Below are 18,175 nucleotides of genomic sequence, written 5' to 3' on the forward strand. Positions count from 1 at the left end.
CATCCATCCATCCATCCCTTTTTTTTTTTCTTTCTTTCTTTTTTTTTTCTTCCCTTATTTAACAAGCTGAGGATTTCCTCAATGGTCTTCCTTTCTACCTAAGATATTCGAAACATACTTCTGTATAAGTACATTTTGAAAGCTTCAATCTGCCTCTCCAGCAAAGAGCTGGGCATCTAGTCTTCAAAATCATACAGAAGAAAAGGGAAACACATAGCATCACAACATTCGGAGCTGGAATTTGAGATCTCTACCGGCGGATAGAACTCTCATTCTATTTAACAATTTTTTGGCTTTGCCAATCCTGGATAAGATTTCATTCTTTGGATTGCAATGCTCATTCGCTGTAGTCCCAAGATATTTGAAGGATGACACTTGCTGAACAGTTGTGTTGTTGATGTGCAGGGAGGCCTGCTTGGGCATTTTCAAAAATATAATCAGCTTGGTCTTGCCAATATTCATGATTAGATCAAATACTGCACTGATCCTTACAACCACCGAGCTCGATAGCTGCAGTCGCTTAAGTGCGGCCAGTATCCATTAATCGGGAGATAGTGGGTTCGAGCCCCACTGTCGACAGCCCTGAAGATGATTTTCCATGGTTTCCCATTTTCACACCGGGCAAATGCCGGGGCTGTACCTTAATTAAGGCCACACTCGCTTCCTTCCAATTTCTAGACCTTTCCTATCCCATCGTCGGCGTAAGACACATCTATGTCGGTGCGACGAGAAAAAAAAAATCCTTACAACAAATTTCATTGTTTTGGCCAGGTTGGTATACTGTATATTGTTCATCTGGATTTCACCACTCTTAAACTCTCCCATATGACTGCTACATGGTAAAGCATATTTTATCACTTCAGATCATGCATATCCAGTCTTGGAACACTTTAAAACATTGAACATGGCACTCAGTGTTCACTAGCGATAAGTATGAATGCCTGAGCCTTGAACCCCAATTCATGTATCTCCTAGCTCACAGTCACGGTGCTAGCTGCACAGTTAATGGCACTACAGAATTCACGAATGTTAGTATCACACAATGTTGTGCCGTTTTCCTGTATCACTTTCTTTAGTGCTTAGTTGTCTCTGCTGGTCAGCATACATAGCCTACCCAGCCATGGTTTTGTTGTGATTGTCTCTTTCCATTTCCACTTCATTCACGTCCCCAACAGTCTACGAGGGCAGAAATGTTTGACTGTTGCTTACCGATTGGCAGGCCAAAAACTTGTGTCTGTGCCTAATAAACAGCCTATACTTTTTTTTTTTACGTAACATCTCTTTGGTATGTATTCAATCATCATCATCATTGGTTTGCCCTTCCAGCGAGCCGGGTAGGGTGTTTGAAAACGAGCGTCTTCCAAAGTTGCCTATTCAAAAACATTTCGTTGTCCAAGACAGATTCCCAATTCCATCCTCTTCTTTCCACGTCTTCCCTCAGTTGGTCCATCCATCTTCTTCTTGGTCTTCCAGCTGGTCTTCTACCTGTTATTCTCTTTTCCAAATAAGCACATGGTAACCTTGTGCTATTCATTCGTTTAACATGCCCAAACCATTTAAGTCTAGATGACCTAAGTCTTTCCTCCATCGATTCAGTTAGACCTAGGTTAGATCGGATCTCATCATTTTTCACATGATCAAGTCGGGTCTTTTGGAGGGCAGTTCTAAGAAATTTCATTTCACAGGCTTGTATCCTACTATAATCCTTTGATGTTAGTGTGCAGGTTTCCAGAGAATATGTAAGGATAGGAATGAAATATGACTTGTACAGGGTCATTTTTGTTCTTTGTGGGACTTTCTGATCCCATAGTAGGTGTCTAACGATGCTGTAAAAGGTAGAGCCTTTGGTTACTCTGTTTGTTATTTCTATCTCAGCTCTGTTATTACTAGCGATTACGCTTCCTAAATAACTGAATTGGTGTACTACTTCAACTTGGTGGTCCTGTATTTTTATGTTGCATTCTGTATAATGTCTGCTGATTTTTAATGCTACTGTTTTTGATGGGTTCAGTTTCATTCCATAATCATCAAACTTCTTACACCATGCATTCAGATTATTTTGCACTCCCTCCTCTGTTTCATCCCATATTGCCACATCGTCTGCAAACACCAGAGCCTGAAGATCTTTATTACCTTTTCCTTTTAGTTCCTTTAAAATGGTATCCATAACTGCTATGAATAGAAGTGGTGACAAGGCACTTCCCTGTTGTACTCCTTTGGTTGTATTGAACCATTCAGAGTGACCATCTCCAATTCTGACACAGCTTTACAATTACTATATAGCATTTGGATCTTCCTAATAAGGTACTCCGGTACACCAAGTTTTCTAAGACTTTTCCAAATAGTTGATCTAGGAACATTATCATACACCTTTTCAAGGTCCATAAACACAATAATTAGGTATGTATTCAATGTAATCTAATAAACTGAAAGTCTATTTAAAGTACATTGTGGTCATGAAAGCTGAATATTCAATATGTTTAGGGTTGTCAAACAGATCAATTTTGTATTCTTATTGGAAGATGGTGAATCGCACATTTGAATGTTAAATGCTTCACATACTCAGTTTGATAAATATACAATTACTTCTTGTTAAGACAGCCTACCATCTTATGGGGATCATTTAAACACACAATTTCACTTCTTTGCAGAAGATACTGTGAACTGGGGTGCATACAACAAAAAATTAGGAATTTCTTAAAAACATTCCATTCACTGCAATTAGATCACAGTGCAAATTTGAAATTATTACTATTTAACGGAAACTATAGTAGATTCATGAATTAACTTTTTTCATTCAAAATTATTTAATCTGTTATTTCAATTTAATTGTTGATCAGTTTCATTTCACAAGGCAAGGTGAATCCGATCATTAATGAGATCAGGCTACCAGTGTGTCAATTTGATCACTATTTTGAGTTGTTACATTTTTTAAGAATATTTATAAAAATGTATCAAATTGTATGAGTATTTATTTATAAAAAGTGTATAGTACACTTAATTCTAATAGTAATGCTATGCAAAATATTTCAAGTGAGAACGGTTTCCAAACAAATCCAAACTACGAGTTACAAGTGGTAGGAAATGTACTATCAACATATTTATTTATTACCGGTATGTGAAATACATGAAAATGATTTATAAGGGCTTATGCCATGTCAAGAAAATTAGGTGAAACTCTTTGTTTCGCAGAAAACTTTATAATTCTATAATTTATAATTGTACATTGAGATTAGATATGCATTGGAATGCCTGTGGTGTCCTGAGGAGAAAGTTTCCTAGATTGCCATTGTAAGATATTCATGGGCATTCTTGAATCATGTACCTAACAGTCTGCCTTTCAGAACCACAGTTACAACATGGTGTAAAGGTCTTTTCCTCCACTTCTACAGGAGATCCCCACATACACTGTGGTTGGTCCACATTTGATTGTTTCGACCAGATCTTTCTAGGCTGAACAAACCCAGGCACCTGCTTGGTTATGCATGGCGTTATTATTGTTGTTGTTGTTGTTGTTGACCTGTAGTAACAAGTAATTAAGATGGAATAATATTGCATTTACAGGAGATGATGGTGCAGGCTGGTGATACTGGACGGGATTATGAACATTGCCTGGCTTTGCAACGGAAACTGGATGATGTTGACTCAGATATGCGGGTTGATGATGGACGTATGCGTTCTATCAATGCCTTGGCAGACAAGTTAATTAGACAGGGACGTAGTGATACTCGTAGTGTCCAACAGCGTCGTGATGAGCTGAACAATAAGTAAGTTGAGTTTGTACAAGATGCCTGAATTCCCACAACCAGCATTAGTTAAAAACAAGTGTTTTGGTAGTAAAGAAGTGTTTAGTTTACTCCCATTAGTTCTCTCTTTTAGGAATTCCACTCAGACCTCCTTTCTCACATCATTTCTCAGTCTGTCTTTCTTTGTCTTCCCTGTCATACTACTTAGGCATTTAATTTTGCTGGCTTGAATTCCACTCTCCTCCTTACCTGTCGTTGTCCAAGTATGATGTGCATATCGATCACTGCTGATCTGCATTTCGGGCAGTCGCCCAGGTGGCAGATTCCCTATCTGTTGTTTTCCTAGCTTTTTCTTAAATGATCGCAAAGAAATTGGAAAATTATTGAACATTTCCCTTGGTAAGTTATTCCAATCCCTAAGTTCCCTTCCTATAAACGAATATTTGCCCCAATTTGTCCTCTTGAATTCCAACTTTATCTTCATATTATGATCTTTCCTACTTTTAAAGACACCACTCAGGCTTATTCATCTACTGATGTCCTCCCACGCCATCTCTCCACTCACAGCTCGGAACATACCACTTAATCGAGCAGCTTGTCTCCTTTCTCCCAAGTCTTCCCAGCCCAAACTTTACAACATTTTTGTAACGCTATTCTTTTGTTGGAAATCACCCAGAACAAATTGAGCTCCTTTTCTTTGGATTTTTTCCAGTTCTTGAACCAAGTAATCCTGGTGAGGGTCCCATACACTGGAACCATACTCTAGTTGGGGTCTTACCAGAGACTTATATGCCCTCTCCTTTACATCCTTACTACAACCCCTAAACACCTTCATAATCATGTGCAGAGATCTGTACCCTTTATTTACAATCATATTTATGTGATTACCCCAATGAAGATCTTTTCTTATATTAACACCTAGGTACTTACAATGATCCCCAAAAGGAACTTTCACCCCATCAACACAGTAATTAAAACTGAGAGGACTTTTCGTATTTGTGAAGCTCACAACCTGATTTTTATCCCCGTTTATTATCATACCATTGCCCACCGTCCATCTCGCAACACTATCGAGGTCACCCTGCAGCCGCTCACAATCTTATAACTTATTTATTACTCTGTACAGAATAACATCATCTGCAAACAGCCTTATCTCTGATTCCACTACTTTACACATATCATTGATATATACTGTATAAGAAAACATAAAGGTCCAATAATACTGCCTTGAGGAATTCCCCTCTTAATTATTCCCCTCTAATTCTCAGAGTTCTGTTTTCTAGAAATACAGCCACCCATTCAGTCACTCTTTTTTCTAGTCCAATAGCACTCATTTTTACCAGTAGTCTTCCACGATCTACCCCATCAAATGCCTTAGATAGGTCAATCGCAACACAGTCCATTTGGCCTCCTGAATCCAAGATGTACATTATCTCTTTATACTTCCTTGGTGCTTTCTTATTCCAAACAAGGTTTCTTACACTCTGGTAGAATGCATGGCTCTGTTGCACGATCTTGTTTATCTCCATGTCCAGCCTTGTACTCCATAGGTATTCAAAACTGTCAACAATTTCAAGGCTTTGACCACCATTTTTCATATTACCTTTCCCTCATCTTTCTTCTCTTGATATAACTGTGATCTTGCTTTGCTAATTTTCATACCATACTTTTCAGTTTTCTCATTCAGTTCATCAAGCTGTTCTTACGCTTCTTTGCTCTTCATTCCCCAGACCAGAATATCATCTGCAAGTAGTAATGACTTCATCTCCCTAGTCCTGTATGCTTCTTTTTTCTCCTTTACAATTTCATCTATAACCATTAGAAACAAGAGGTGACAGCACACTCCTCTGTCTTAGTCCAGTTTCATTTCTAAACCATTCAGTCTTCCCAACCAGAGTCTGTACACTGCTTGCTCTATATCTACAATTTATGTACCTAGTCACTTTTTGGAAACCTTCTCCCTTCAGATCTGTTCTGTTTGGCTGCTGCATCTCCTTGCCTTGCATATGATAATCTTCGTTGACACAGATATCACATTCTTTCTGTGATTTGCCATCCACTGCTTCACTTCAGCTTCTAGGTGGAGACATTTCATGACTTATGTCCGAAAATGTTTATTTTTCTCCTGATCTAATAGCTGAATCACTTGTTTGCACCACTTGTGAATAATTTTTTCCATAGGTGATGCCCAAAACGTTTTTCTGCTAACCTGTTGCCTTATTCTTTTGCATATTCTAACACTTCTAATTTAAATGCTACACTATATGAAAATCTCTCCACAGGTGGCATTGTGTGACTCAGCAGTATAGCTGAGACAACAAAACATAGTCTCCCTCTTACCCTCTTTTCTGGTCACTACCCCTACCACTGTTTACACTTACTGTAGGTAGTTTTGTACAAGGCCATGGTATTATAACAAGTGCATTTCTCTATCGTTGGTGGCAAATATCTAGACCTTCAGACCATATGGTGCAGGAAATTTTCAGGCCATATATTTATCCTGGGTAAAAAAATTGGGTCTTATGTTCCAAAAGATATGGTACATGAAAACAAAATGTTACAAGAAATTGTATCAAAATAAGAAATTTCATTAGAAATGAAGTATAAAAACATTAAAACAAAATACAGTACAATTAATAATTACTTAATTTTTTTTTAACAAAACAGTGTGAAGGAAATTGCATAGAAATCCATATTAAATTCATGGAAAATAATTTAAAATATTTTTTTACCTGTATAACGAATGTAATTACAATGCATTCACTCAGAACACTCCATTTGTAGTGACTTACTACTGGCTCAACATAAAAAAAACACCACACTATTACATAGATATTTATATAAAATTTACAAAATGTTGGACTCTTTTCTTGAAGCATCTTGATGGAAATAAAGTACCATGTCTATAATTTGTTTTTTAGAAGGATATCCTCAGTTTTTCCTCTTGCTTATCAAAGATATATTTTCCTGTACATCTAATATATGATGTATTGTGAAGGCTTGTCTCATTATATATTCTTTGTGCTGTTTTTAGATGGCGAGCACTTCAGGGAGCTTTGGGAGGTTATCGAAGTCATTTGGCAGGTGCGTTGGAAGTGCATGCCTTCAATCGAGATGTGGACGATACTAGTCAAAGAGTTGCCGAGAAAGCTCTTGTTATGGGAACAGAAGATGTGGGTCGAGATCTGAATGCTGTTGAACAGCTCCAGAGGAAGCAAGATGCCTTGGAGAGAGACATGACTGCCATCGAGGGAAAACTAAAGGTATGGTGTGGTGTTACAAGCAGGGTTTGACAAAGTCAGGAATTTTGGTTTAAAACTGTTTTTTACCACATTTTCACAAAGTTAAAATGTTTATTTTAAATATTTCTCCAAGGTATAGAGCCTATATTGCTTTTATAAAACAGCCCATCTTGTTTACTAAGCCATTTTTGGATCTTTGATCCTTAAATTTTATAATCTTTTTGGGAATAATAATTTTCAAATTTCTTATTAATAGCAGAGAAAATGGCAGCTCAGGAACACTTGATAACACACTGAGCACTTGTGATGTTTCTTGGTCTATATAAAGGAGAAGTGTTAAAAATGAAGTCGTACTTGCGATTCAGGATCATCAGTTGATGAAAATCTTTCTCACAACACTAACGTATTTAATTTCAGGAGTATTTATCTTTCTTTTCCTAAACCAGTCTTCAGCGACGAGCTCTTTCACAATGTGAGATCCTTTAGCTCGCTATCTGTTGTCAGGAAATAACAGAGTATTAAGAGGAGCTCAAATGAAAATGTTGTTTGCATCGTTGAAAGCAGTAAGAAGGCACAAGTAAATGGGGGGTATGGGAAAATTTACCAACATCCTTTACAACTTTATTTCCTAACTGTACAACACCTAGTGCATCAGTACTATATAACTGATATAGTAGTAATAAATAATCTCATCCAAAGCCATTTTATGTCAGTCCACAGTCTTGATATTGCTAAATATTTCCCTACAGCATGATCTTGTTCTGGTGTAAGCTGCCACTGGTGTGGATTTCTTGAACATAGTGGTTCACAAATATATTCCTGCAGCCATGATTCATGTAACATGGGCAGCCACTGACCAAATAATTCAGAGTAGAGGTGCACTCTAGTGAACGTAGTGTCTGAAGATGATACGGTAGAATAATTCTTTGTGGAATAATGTGGCATCATGTTTTGTGTATTGTTGAATGTATGTTGAACTGAAGTATGAATTTTCTCTTACCTAGGAACACGATCAAGAAGCTCGACGATTAGTCCAGAAGTACCCTGACATGTCTGCACCAATCCGTACCAAATTATCTGAACTTCAGGAGAACTGGCGTGCACTTCAGCAGTTGTCACAGCGTAGACGTGAGGCTCTGGGTAATGCCTACACGCAACACAAGTTCCATTCTGAATTACATGAATTGGAGTTGTGGGTGGCAGATACCATCAAGCGCATGGGTTCCAGTGAGTTGCCATCCAGTATTGCTGAGGCTGAAGCGATGCTTGAACTGCACCAGGAGAGAAAGGTAAACTGATCTTTAACCAGATAATAAAATCCTAATAAGATATGTATTAAAGCTCTCTTGGACATGTAGAACAGCAAACTATGCTTGTACAGTAATGAACAGGATGTAACCTAGAGAAAGCTCTTAAGGTCATTTAAACAGAAGTACATGAATTAATGTATTATAGTTTTGATGTGCCAGACGACTCTTTGGCGGAATGGGCAACGTACTAACCTTCAGTTTATGAGTCCCGGGTTCGATTCCTGGTGGGATTGAGGATTTTAACTGCATATAGTTAATTCCTCTGACTTCGGGACTGTATGTTTGTGATAGTTTTATACACATCTTTATCTGCATACAACACATCACACTACCAACCACCACAGGAGCTCTCAGTAGTGAGTACTTCCAAATAGGGCTGGCATCAGGAAGAGCATCCGGCTGTAAAAGTGAGCTTAATGTACATTAGTGCTGACCCTAGATGATTGAGGGAAGGCCAAGAATCAAGAATTGTGGTTTTGATGTGTTGACTTTGTTTTCAACAACTTGCTTAATCTCCTTAGTCATAAACATCGGATGTAATTCAGATTGTCATTGACTTTGAGTGACTAGCAACACACTCCCGCTCGATTTGGAAGCAGTTTTGATTTTTGATGATAGGCCTTGTAAGGTTTCCTTGTAGGCAACATTAGTTCTGTTCCTCCTGATTTGTGTATATACTGTACATAGCTCAGGGTGGCATTTCTTCATGCAGCTCTGGCTGCTTACCTGGTAATTTGCTCCTTTTTTCCTATGCAGTATTTAAACCATTCTTGCACTTTCATTAAAATGACTATAATTCCTAAACCACACTTACAAATTATATACAATAAAGGGTGTTTTATGATAATAAGATTAAGGTTGATCAACAAGTTATTGTTTATCCAATTTTTCCACTCCTACTTGAGTGTATAGTCAGTGACTTAGGCAAGAAAGCAGTTGTGTGTCTGTTTTTTTTTTAACTTCCTTTACTAAAATCGCCACTGCCTGGCTTCTTTTTCTTGTAGATTAATGTTTTGTACACCTAAAATTTCCTCAATACATGATCTACACAGTGGTGAAAATAGTATCAAAATTTGCTGGTGATTGTGGAGACTAGCTTGCACAATACTACCAGAGCCTTAATTTTATATGATGTATAGATATGGTATAAGTACCACTTACTTGGTTTAGTAGAGGAAAAAACTTAATTAATCTATCAATAGATGTACAATTGATTCATTAATCAAGCTGCTGTTACAATAAAGCTTTGTGAAGTCTTAAGAGATGATGATAATTACCATGATGGTTTTATTTATAGGTAGTCTTTCTTTGCTTCCTTTCTGACAAACCTTGTGTTTTGTATTCTAGGCTGAAATTGATGGCCGTCAAGAAACCTTCAAATCCCTGAAGGAATTCGGATTACGGTTAAGCTCGGGAGATGATGATTTTGCTCCTAGTCTAGCTCGTCTGGAAGAGTTACGTCGTACCTTGAGTGCTGCTTGGGAAGATCGTAGACATCGTTTAACACAAGCTCATCAACTGCAGCTCTTCCGTGACCAGACAGATCAGGCAGAGAGTTGGCTAGCATCAAAGGAAGCTTTCCTTAACAATGACGATCTTGGGGTAAGTTACTTTCTGTGTACGAAGCTTACTGCTGAACTGAGCAGGAAACTTCATTCACTATTTGTAACAAGCGTCATACCTTTTGACCTCCAGTATACTAATTATATTTTCCTTTTTCTCCTTAAGAAAGATATCACTTTCTGAAAGTGGCTATTAAATAAGAAACCTAACATGTCAATTTGAATGTTTTATAATGCGATTGTAAGATAATTTATTAACTGTTGTAAAGTTATTGTAAAGTTGTAAATTTTGTATTATTAATATGTGTAAGGGGCTTTGTTGTGATCTACATGAAATGCCAGTCAAAACAGTGGAAACTTGTTTAAAGCACAGTGCCATTTGTTCCTACTGTATATAGAAGGCAGAGTTCTGACACAGGAACGTAAGGAAGATGATTATGACAACTTCGTATAAATAGTTGACGAACACTGGTTATCTTGTTACCACGGTGTTGGATTTCTGTCCATGCTAAATTGTTGAAACTAATTCCAGGCAGACCCCCAGCCCAAAAACATATCCATATTAATAACAGAACCATGAATTTGAGTAATTCTGTTTTAATATTGTTTTAGAATATAAATATATTGAAAGTTAATTACAAGTAGGACCAAAGGTCCCTTTGGCTGTAACTAACTGCCACTTTAACTTAAATATATCATTTAATACACAAAATCCAATAAAAGGAATACATAAAAAAGCATAAGATACATTTTCCTACTGAGGATTTAAAAAAATAAGATTAAAAACTAAACATCTAGGAAATTACAATATTACTTTTACCATTTCATAGAGTATACTAACGAGGAAGAGAAGTCGTAAGAGAAACCTAAGAATTTTAATGCCGAGGATGAATTAAGAATAAAACTGAATATCTAAAATGTATCTCGGAGATTATGATATTTTGCACTATTTAGTTAATTTGGTGAAACTTCACTTACATGGCTTAATAAGTGGAAAGGTAGAGGTATTTTAAGTTTTTTTTTTTTTTTCTTCCTGAGTTCCGACACTACTTTGTTGTATTTCATATAGTTTAAGGTCATTGTATAACTGAGAGACAGTGGCAATGAAAGACTTACTGCACTTTACTGTACGATGCTGTAGAATCTGACGGGTGTTAGCTGTAAACCTATTGTCCTGATCATGCACTTGACTCATCTGAACAAAGGAGGTGGTCTATTATGAGAGAGCATTAAATTTTAAAATTCTCAGCAGTAAGCAAGCAGCCGAGTGTGATCGTCTATCCCTAGGTTTCAACCACTCTGCAGCTTTGTATTAAGATGTTACATGACAGTCTTTACGAATACTGACAACGAAACGCACGCAGGCATTCTGAACTCGTTGGAGTTTGGTATTATATTTCTCTGAGATATCGCTGTAAATCAGTGCCGTAATCTAAAATAGGATATACCATAATTTGGATAAACATCTTTCTCACTGAAAAAGGAGGATACAGCAAGTTTCGTCGAAACTGGTGCAGTATACGAGACACTTTCTTGACGAAATGTTTGGCATGGAAGGTCCAGGAGAGAGTGTTATCCATAAGAATACCTAAATTCTTAACACATTCCTGATACTTGACTACAGAACCATTTACAATTACTGGAGGAATGTCCCTGTTTAAAAGATTTGATAAATTTCTTTGATATCCTCGAAAAAAGCACACATTTTGTTTTCATTTAATAGTAAATTATGACTTAATGTGTATTGATGTAGTCTTTCTATATCTAGATGTATTTTACTAATAGTTTCGTCAACACGATTCAGAGGAAAATGGTAATAGATTTGTAAATCATCGGAGTACATATAATGTCTTGTGTGGCGATCGTTTATATTAAGTGAAGGCAAAAGGGGACCCAACATGGAACCCTGAGGAACGCCAGAATGTACACTAGACCCTTTAGAGAAATTTTATTCGTCAAATACTACACACCGTGACCTCCCTTTCAAGAATGCTTCAAAGCAAGAAAGAGCTGATAAAGATATGCCTTCCTTAAATCGAATAGTACCAGAAGTGTTAGTTCCTTTTTGTCCATTGCAAACTTGATATCATTGGTGGCTTTGAGAAGTGCTGTCATAGTGCTATGGCCTGAAACGTGTTAAGAATAGAATCAGTATTTAAATACGAAGAGTGTTGCCGGTAAACAATCCCTATCCTTTACCTAATATTGACAAAATACTGATTGGTCTGAATTCATCAAATTTTTGAGGAGAAGGAACTTTAGGAACAGTTTGGATATTGGCTATTTTCCAGACAGCTGAAAAGACCCCTGACTGTAAACAGAAATTATACAGGTGACTTATGACCGGAGTGATTATATCCAAACAGTTCATTAGGAGGGAATGTGAGATATCATCTGGTCCGACAGCCTTGGTATTATGCAATGGAAATACCATGCTGTAGGTAAAAATCTAGCTCTCTGTGAATAGTATTGGATGAGTGGTGTTACTGCAAAGTAAAAATGTTAACTTGATTTTATATTACCACTGTTTCTGTTTTATTCAGCTAATATTGGTCCTGTTTGCAAGATTTAGCCTTCTCACATGTAAAGAAAGTTTTTTGTTGGGTTTGTGTACTGTGTAGACTTTTTTCCCTCCAGGAATTCCTCTGGTCTTGCATTCTTCTTTTGCAATTTACTTCTGTCTTTCCACTTACGGTCTAGTGGTCATTCCAGCTCCATCTTTATCCAACTATAGTCTTTCTCATTTTCCTCTCTTGCAACCTATCTAGGTCATCACTATTTTACAGCTTTCTTCCTTTTTGAGATTTCCTTTACTTTACTCTTCTTCTAGTGCTGTGTAGTCAGAGAAGGTTGTTAACCATCGTGGCGAAAAATTTCCTATTTTGTGTTTCTTTCCTGTATCAGAGTTGCTGAATCATAGATACTGGACCACTGTCAGAGGTTTCATGTACAAGGTAATCTACTCCTTCATGTGCCTTCTGTCTTGTTTTCTATGATTGGTTGTATCAGACTGTATTTCACATTTCTGATGATGTGATTGGAATAGGCTGCTTTCCTGCATTTTGTGACTGTTCATATTTCTTGGAATGCCACAGCACCACTTCCTTATCATATGCATAATTATCTAAGATCTGTAAATCGAACAATGTCGCTCGTTAGTGTCCTAAGACATCACCAACATGTACCCAAGTATCTCCACACAAAAGACGATAGATCTAATAGAAACAAATTTGAAAAAACAAGGCAGTTTAAGTACCTTAGAAATATATTAAAGTTTGACGTCAATAATAATTATTTTAGATTTCATGACACCATTTATAAACAGCAGGGGCTTCCAATGGGGTCATCGGCCTCAGAAATTGATAACATTTGGCACCACCTCCTTGGCGACTTGGTCTTATCGTGCAATCTTGAATAGTCTACAATACATCTACATTTCAAAGGCCTGTCTTTAGTTTCCATCCTATGTCACTGTGAAGCAGCACTGGTATTGCATAACATTCCAGACTGACTTGCCAATGAGTTTCATGTTGGCAGTCATAGTTGCACACAGAATGTCTTAATTTCAGAAACACTCTTCTTACAATGCCGATTCTGGTTTAGATTTCTATATCCGGACCCTGTTCTTGTCAGGCAGCATCCTGGTTATTTGAAATGTAGCACCCTTACAAGGGTGTTTCGGTGCGGAGTGATAACACTTTGGGTATTTATTATGTGCTGTTGGCCCTCTTACTTTTTCTTCCTGTAAATAAGATCAATGGTCTTTCCATACCTTCTTAGATTTTACTTTTCTCATTTGTTCCAGGTTTAGGTTTGTACAATATGTGAATACTTACAGCACACTTTTGTTGCTTCCTTTACGTAGTATTTTAGATTATATGGGTTTGATAAGAATATTCAAGATATATTGGAATGATACTCCCCCACTACTGCAACAAGAGTAGTCAGGCTTGAGTTCTGGTTAAGACAGCTCTTCTTTTTATCTGTATAATTTGTCTTATTTCTCTCTCATGGCTGGAATCTTTATGGATTTAATTGGAGGGCTTATTTTGCCAAGACCTGCCGTTGCTTCTGATGACATGGCTGTACCACTAGAGTTCCTCCTCCCTGACATAACAATTGGAGCTACACTAAGTCTGCTTGTTTCTTATGGTTGAGACATGATGGTGCAGGTATTCTGAACATTTTCATCTAGATGTTATGGAGGGCCTGCTTTACTCTCCTAGTCGTTCTGTTCTGTAAATTATTACAATCTTGTAAATCTTTTTTCTCATCCGGTTATCATAGGTGGTGTCATTTTCTGAGGTGACCATTGACTCAAGGTATTTAATTTACATGTTCTTCTGCAATTTCAAATTGTCAGTGGTGGGGGCTGCATTTGAGGTTCCTGGTCTTCAGAAGGTTGAGGTGCATGCCATTCTCAACTAGTCTGTCCTTCCAGCTTCATGTCTGGTACTAAAGGACAAGGCAGGTTTTAGCACGCTTTCAACATACAGAAGCATGTCTTCCTTTAACCTTTTATAATATCCCTTGAAAGCCATTTCCAGTATTGTGTAGCATTATAGAAATGCCTTCTTTCTTGTTGACTTGTAGCCTGTAGACATTGTTTAATAATTCTGTGATGTGGTTTCCTATGTTATATATTTGATGTTTATTTTATCAAATATCAACCCAGACTGCAAAAGACTTTGTTGATTTTCTGAGTTATACTATATTTGTTTATAATGTGATATTTTATTTAGATATGTATGATTATGTTCCATTTTAAACATTAAATAATAATCTCAGTTCCAAATATTTTTCTTTCAGTTAAGAATACCAAAATGATTCTCTAAAGAAATGAAGTAAAAAGTCATGTCTAGAATGTAAAATAATATTTCACCTGTTACATTTCCAGTGCTTTCCATTCTTTTTCTATGAGTTTTATGGAAGTTTGCGATTTAATATTTAGTAATGGTAGTTTTCTTAAATTTATGTTGTTTTTTTGCTCTAGGACTCTCTGTCCAGTGTAGAAGTATTGTTAAGAAAACATGAAGCTTTTGAGAAGACGTTAGCGGCTCAAATTGGTCGAATAGAAGAGCTGGAAAGGTTTGCTATGGAATTGTTAGCAGATCATCACTACGACAGTGCAGGAATTTCACAGAGACTGCAAACAGTTTGTGGGCGGCGTGACAAACTGAAGGAGAGTGCTGCAGCTCGACGTCGCAGGCTTCAGGAATCGCGACAGTTACAACAATTCTTGCGAAACATGTATGAGGTGAGATATAATCTTTTAATAGTACATTAAGCAACAAGCCTATAATGGCAATAATTAAGACAAGAGTATGTTGAAGCTCATTTTATGATTTCCATACACGTGTCTCAATTACCATTATAGGTTAGTTGCATATGACTGTTTATGGCAGACGATAATTATAACTACGTTTTAAATATTGTCGAGGTGTCCCTTGACAGTTGAGTTTACTGAACAGAACGCAGAGCGCATGCGCTGGGTTATTGATTTTCTGTGAGTGGATCAGATACCTTGACAGTGTCATATGTTTTCAAAGCTTTGATAGAAGGTTACCATAACCTTGCTTTATTTCGAATACAAATTATTTATTGTACAGTTGGTGTAGTGAATTTGCGGGAATGTGCCATGTGGTTGTGGAATATTGGAAGTAGATTGATGTTAACCCTTATGCTTTCAAGGTAACGATCTATCGGTACCCACGACTCCTGCGAAAACTGACATGGTAAGATCCATCGTTACCGGTCTCTGTTGTTATTATTTACTTATTTGCATACCGATAGCAGCATTTTGCATGGAATAAGAAGAGCACAGTTTTAACTTGCGTTATACACCGCAGGAACTGCAGACTATCGGTATTTATCAATGTTTTATGAGTTTAAAACGTGCTCACTGGAGTTTGGTGTCGTGTTTACGTCGTGGTTGGCTGCAAACATGTGAGCATTTCTCTCTACTTTTGTTGATGATACTGATTATATAGCAGAGGTGCCAACTATTATGAGTTGTTCGTAATTATTACGGATTTCATCTCACGGTTACGGCATTACGGTCAAAGGGAAAATTATTACGGAAAAGCGACATTATCACGAAAGTCATTTTCTACGGAAAAAGAGAAATAAAGAAGTAAACATGTTCAATCCTTTCCAGCTTGTCTGATAAATCCTTGTTTCATTGCTTGTGAGTTGGCAACGGTACTTATTCGATCGTAAGCATTGAGAAATTCATTGTGCGAATGAAGGAGTTTCTCTGCTCTTTTGCAGAACAAATCCTTAAGTAATGTATTTACAGAATGTACACTGGAATCGTTTATGGTTCAGAAGACGAAAACGTCATCACAGGGGGAAGGATGTTTCAAGAATAACTACACTGCAAAGCATCTGCTGGATGCGAAACAAGTTACAAAGAATATTTTATCATTGAATTAAAAGGTACTGTGCAAATGTTATTTCGTAATATGATATACTTAAGAATAGATTGTGTCGGGAAGGAAAAAGAGGGGTATCATAATCGAGAATGGAGGACATGCTCTGGACTTAAAACTCAAAAATTTTCTGAGGGGCGGAGGGTAATTACTGATAACCCACTTCAAAAGTTGGCACCTCTGATATAGTGAAATTAAGCAGTATATGCATTATATTTAATTTACTTGCTAGTTCATTATTAAATAGTTTTCTTAGGTAATTAGGTGCATATTGTCAGCTAAGTGTTACATATAGCCTAGTCGGATATAGTTCATTAAGGATTGGCGTAGTTATTTATCGTGTGCGACATGGTGAAGAGAGTTCATTTACCTGACACTATCGCTGAATATCTTGACAGTTATTCAAGTGGTGATGTTTCTTGGTCCGAATCAGGAAGTGTAGATGATGATGATGATAATAATCCAGCACCTACAGTAAGAAATGTATATTTTAAACAAAATGTCCAACTTATTTTATTGATAGATCACTACACAATTTAAGCTATCTTTGGAGTTGATGCACATAGAATCTTGATATTTACCATGCTAGTAAACAATACTATGACCTTTGTACTAACATCAATCACAAATTTGTGCATTGAACACCATTTCTCAGAATTACTTCAAAACATTCAAAATCTGAAACTTATAAACTTTCTTTCTTTCCACACTTGTTATTTTTTTTTTAAATTAAACACTTCTGTTTTAGGGACACGACTTACAGTACATGCAGTGACAATAAGTGATATGTACTCTATAAGTTTACAGACTTTCATGTTGATATCTTTATTGGTGTTCCTTCCTTGTAATTTTAAAAGAAATGTGTGCATAGTTGGGCAAATATGGCTGATAGTTTTCACACATCCATCAGTTGAGAGCTTGAAATCAAAAGGGTTAATATGTGTGTCAGACATGTTTGATTTTGGAAACAATTGCGAAGCTAGTGCGTTGAGCACAGGTGGGATGATATCCTTACCTAATTGGTCAAACAGTTGTATCATAATGAAAATCTGAACTCTGATTGGTGCAGAAAAGTATCATAATGAAACTTGAACTGTAATGAGCCTCATTAAGATTCAGTTTTCTGGCATATAATATTTATATTTTGACATCATTGAGCATAAAATAATTTTTTGTAATTTTGCTGAATGAAAATTGTTAATGTCTGTTAAGTGCTTTTGAACTCTCCCTTTCCACAGTAAATTGTCCTGTATAAGTGTAGAAACATAAACGGGAACACGTAATATATGTTTGATTTTATTCATTGCTTGTTTTTTTTTTTTTTTTCCTTTCACTTACATGTACTGTATTATCTCATTAGATTTATTGTCTCTTCCTAGCTGTAGACTGGCAACTGTATTAAAGATTGTACGACATAGCTTTGTTCCTGCTAATAGTAAGAGTTTGGTGTGAGACTTAACCATATATACTCGAATAATCTGCAAAACTGAATAATACATGCATTCTGATTTTAGGAGAGGATTTTTAAAAAAAATGAAAATTGACTTAATTTGTTTTTTATTTACAAGAAATTAATCCTGCATATTGAAATAAAATATTTTGTTTCAAGAAACTAGTCATAATATTAACTTGCTGTCAGGTATGCAAACCCACTTAATCAGAATTGTCATGTAGTTTGCTTACCTTCTCCTGATTTTTAATCGGCTAGTTTCACGTATGTGTTGTAATGAGTGTGTTCTCTGCATCTGCAATATCCCTAAGCTGTTCTTTAGCTGTGAATGAGTAGTTAAGAGAACTTTTAGCCATACTATGTCATTTGTACTTCACTTCTGATGTGTTACTGACTCCACACAGATAGATAAAGGCTGGATAGTACTATAGTAT

General features: G+C 36.6%; 1 protein-coding gene across 7 annotated transcripts in view; it reads left to right on the top strand.

Moving 5' to 3' along the window:
• kst (spectrin beta chain, non-erythrocytic 5 kst) overlaps positions 1-18,175 on the top strand; it is a 621,462-nt gene that overhangs the window by 538,874 nt on the left and 64,413 nt on the right. For all 7 annotated transcript variants that reach the window (XM_067143517.2, XM_067143512.2, XM_067143511.2 and 4 more), the window contains 5 exons: positions 3,565-3,767; positions 6,781-7,009; positions 7,993-8,277; positions 9,646-9,900; positions 14,854-15,117. In XM_067143517.2, the coding sequence (XP_066999618.1) occupies positions 3,565-3,767; positions 6,781-7,009; positions 7,993-8,277; positions 9,646-9,900; positions 14,854-15,117 (1,236 nt within the window). The remainder of the gene's footprint in view (positions 1-3,564; positions 3,768-6,780; positions 7,010-7,992; positions 8,278-9,645; positions 9,901-14,853; positions 15,118-18,175) is intronic.

Source organism: Anabrus simplex, chromosome 3, assembly GCF_040414725.1.
Source record: "Anabrus simplex isolate iqAnaSimp1 chromosome 3, ASM4041472v1, whole genome shotgun sequence".
NCBI classification, from domain to species: domain Eukaryota; kingdom Metazoa; phylum Arthropoda; class Insecta; order Orthoptera; family Tettigoniidae; genus Anabrus; species Anabrus simplex.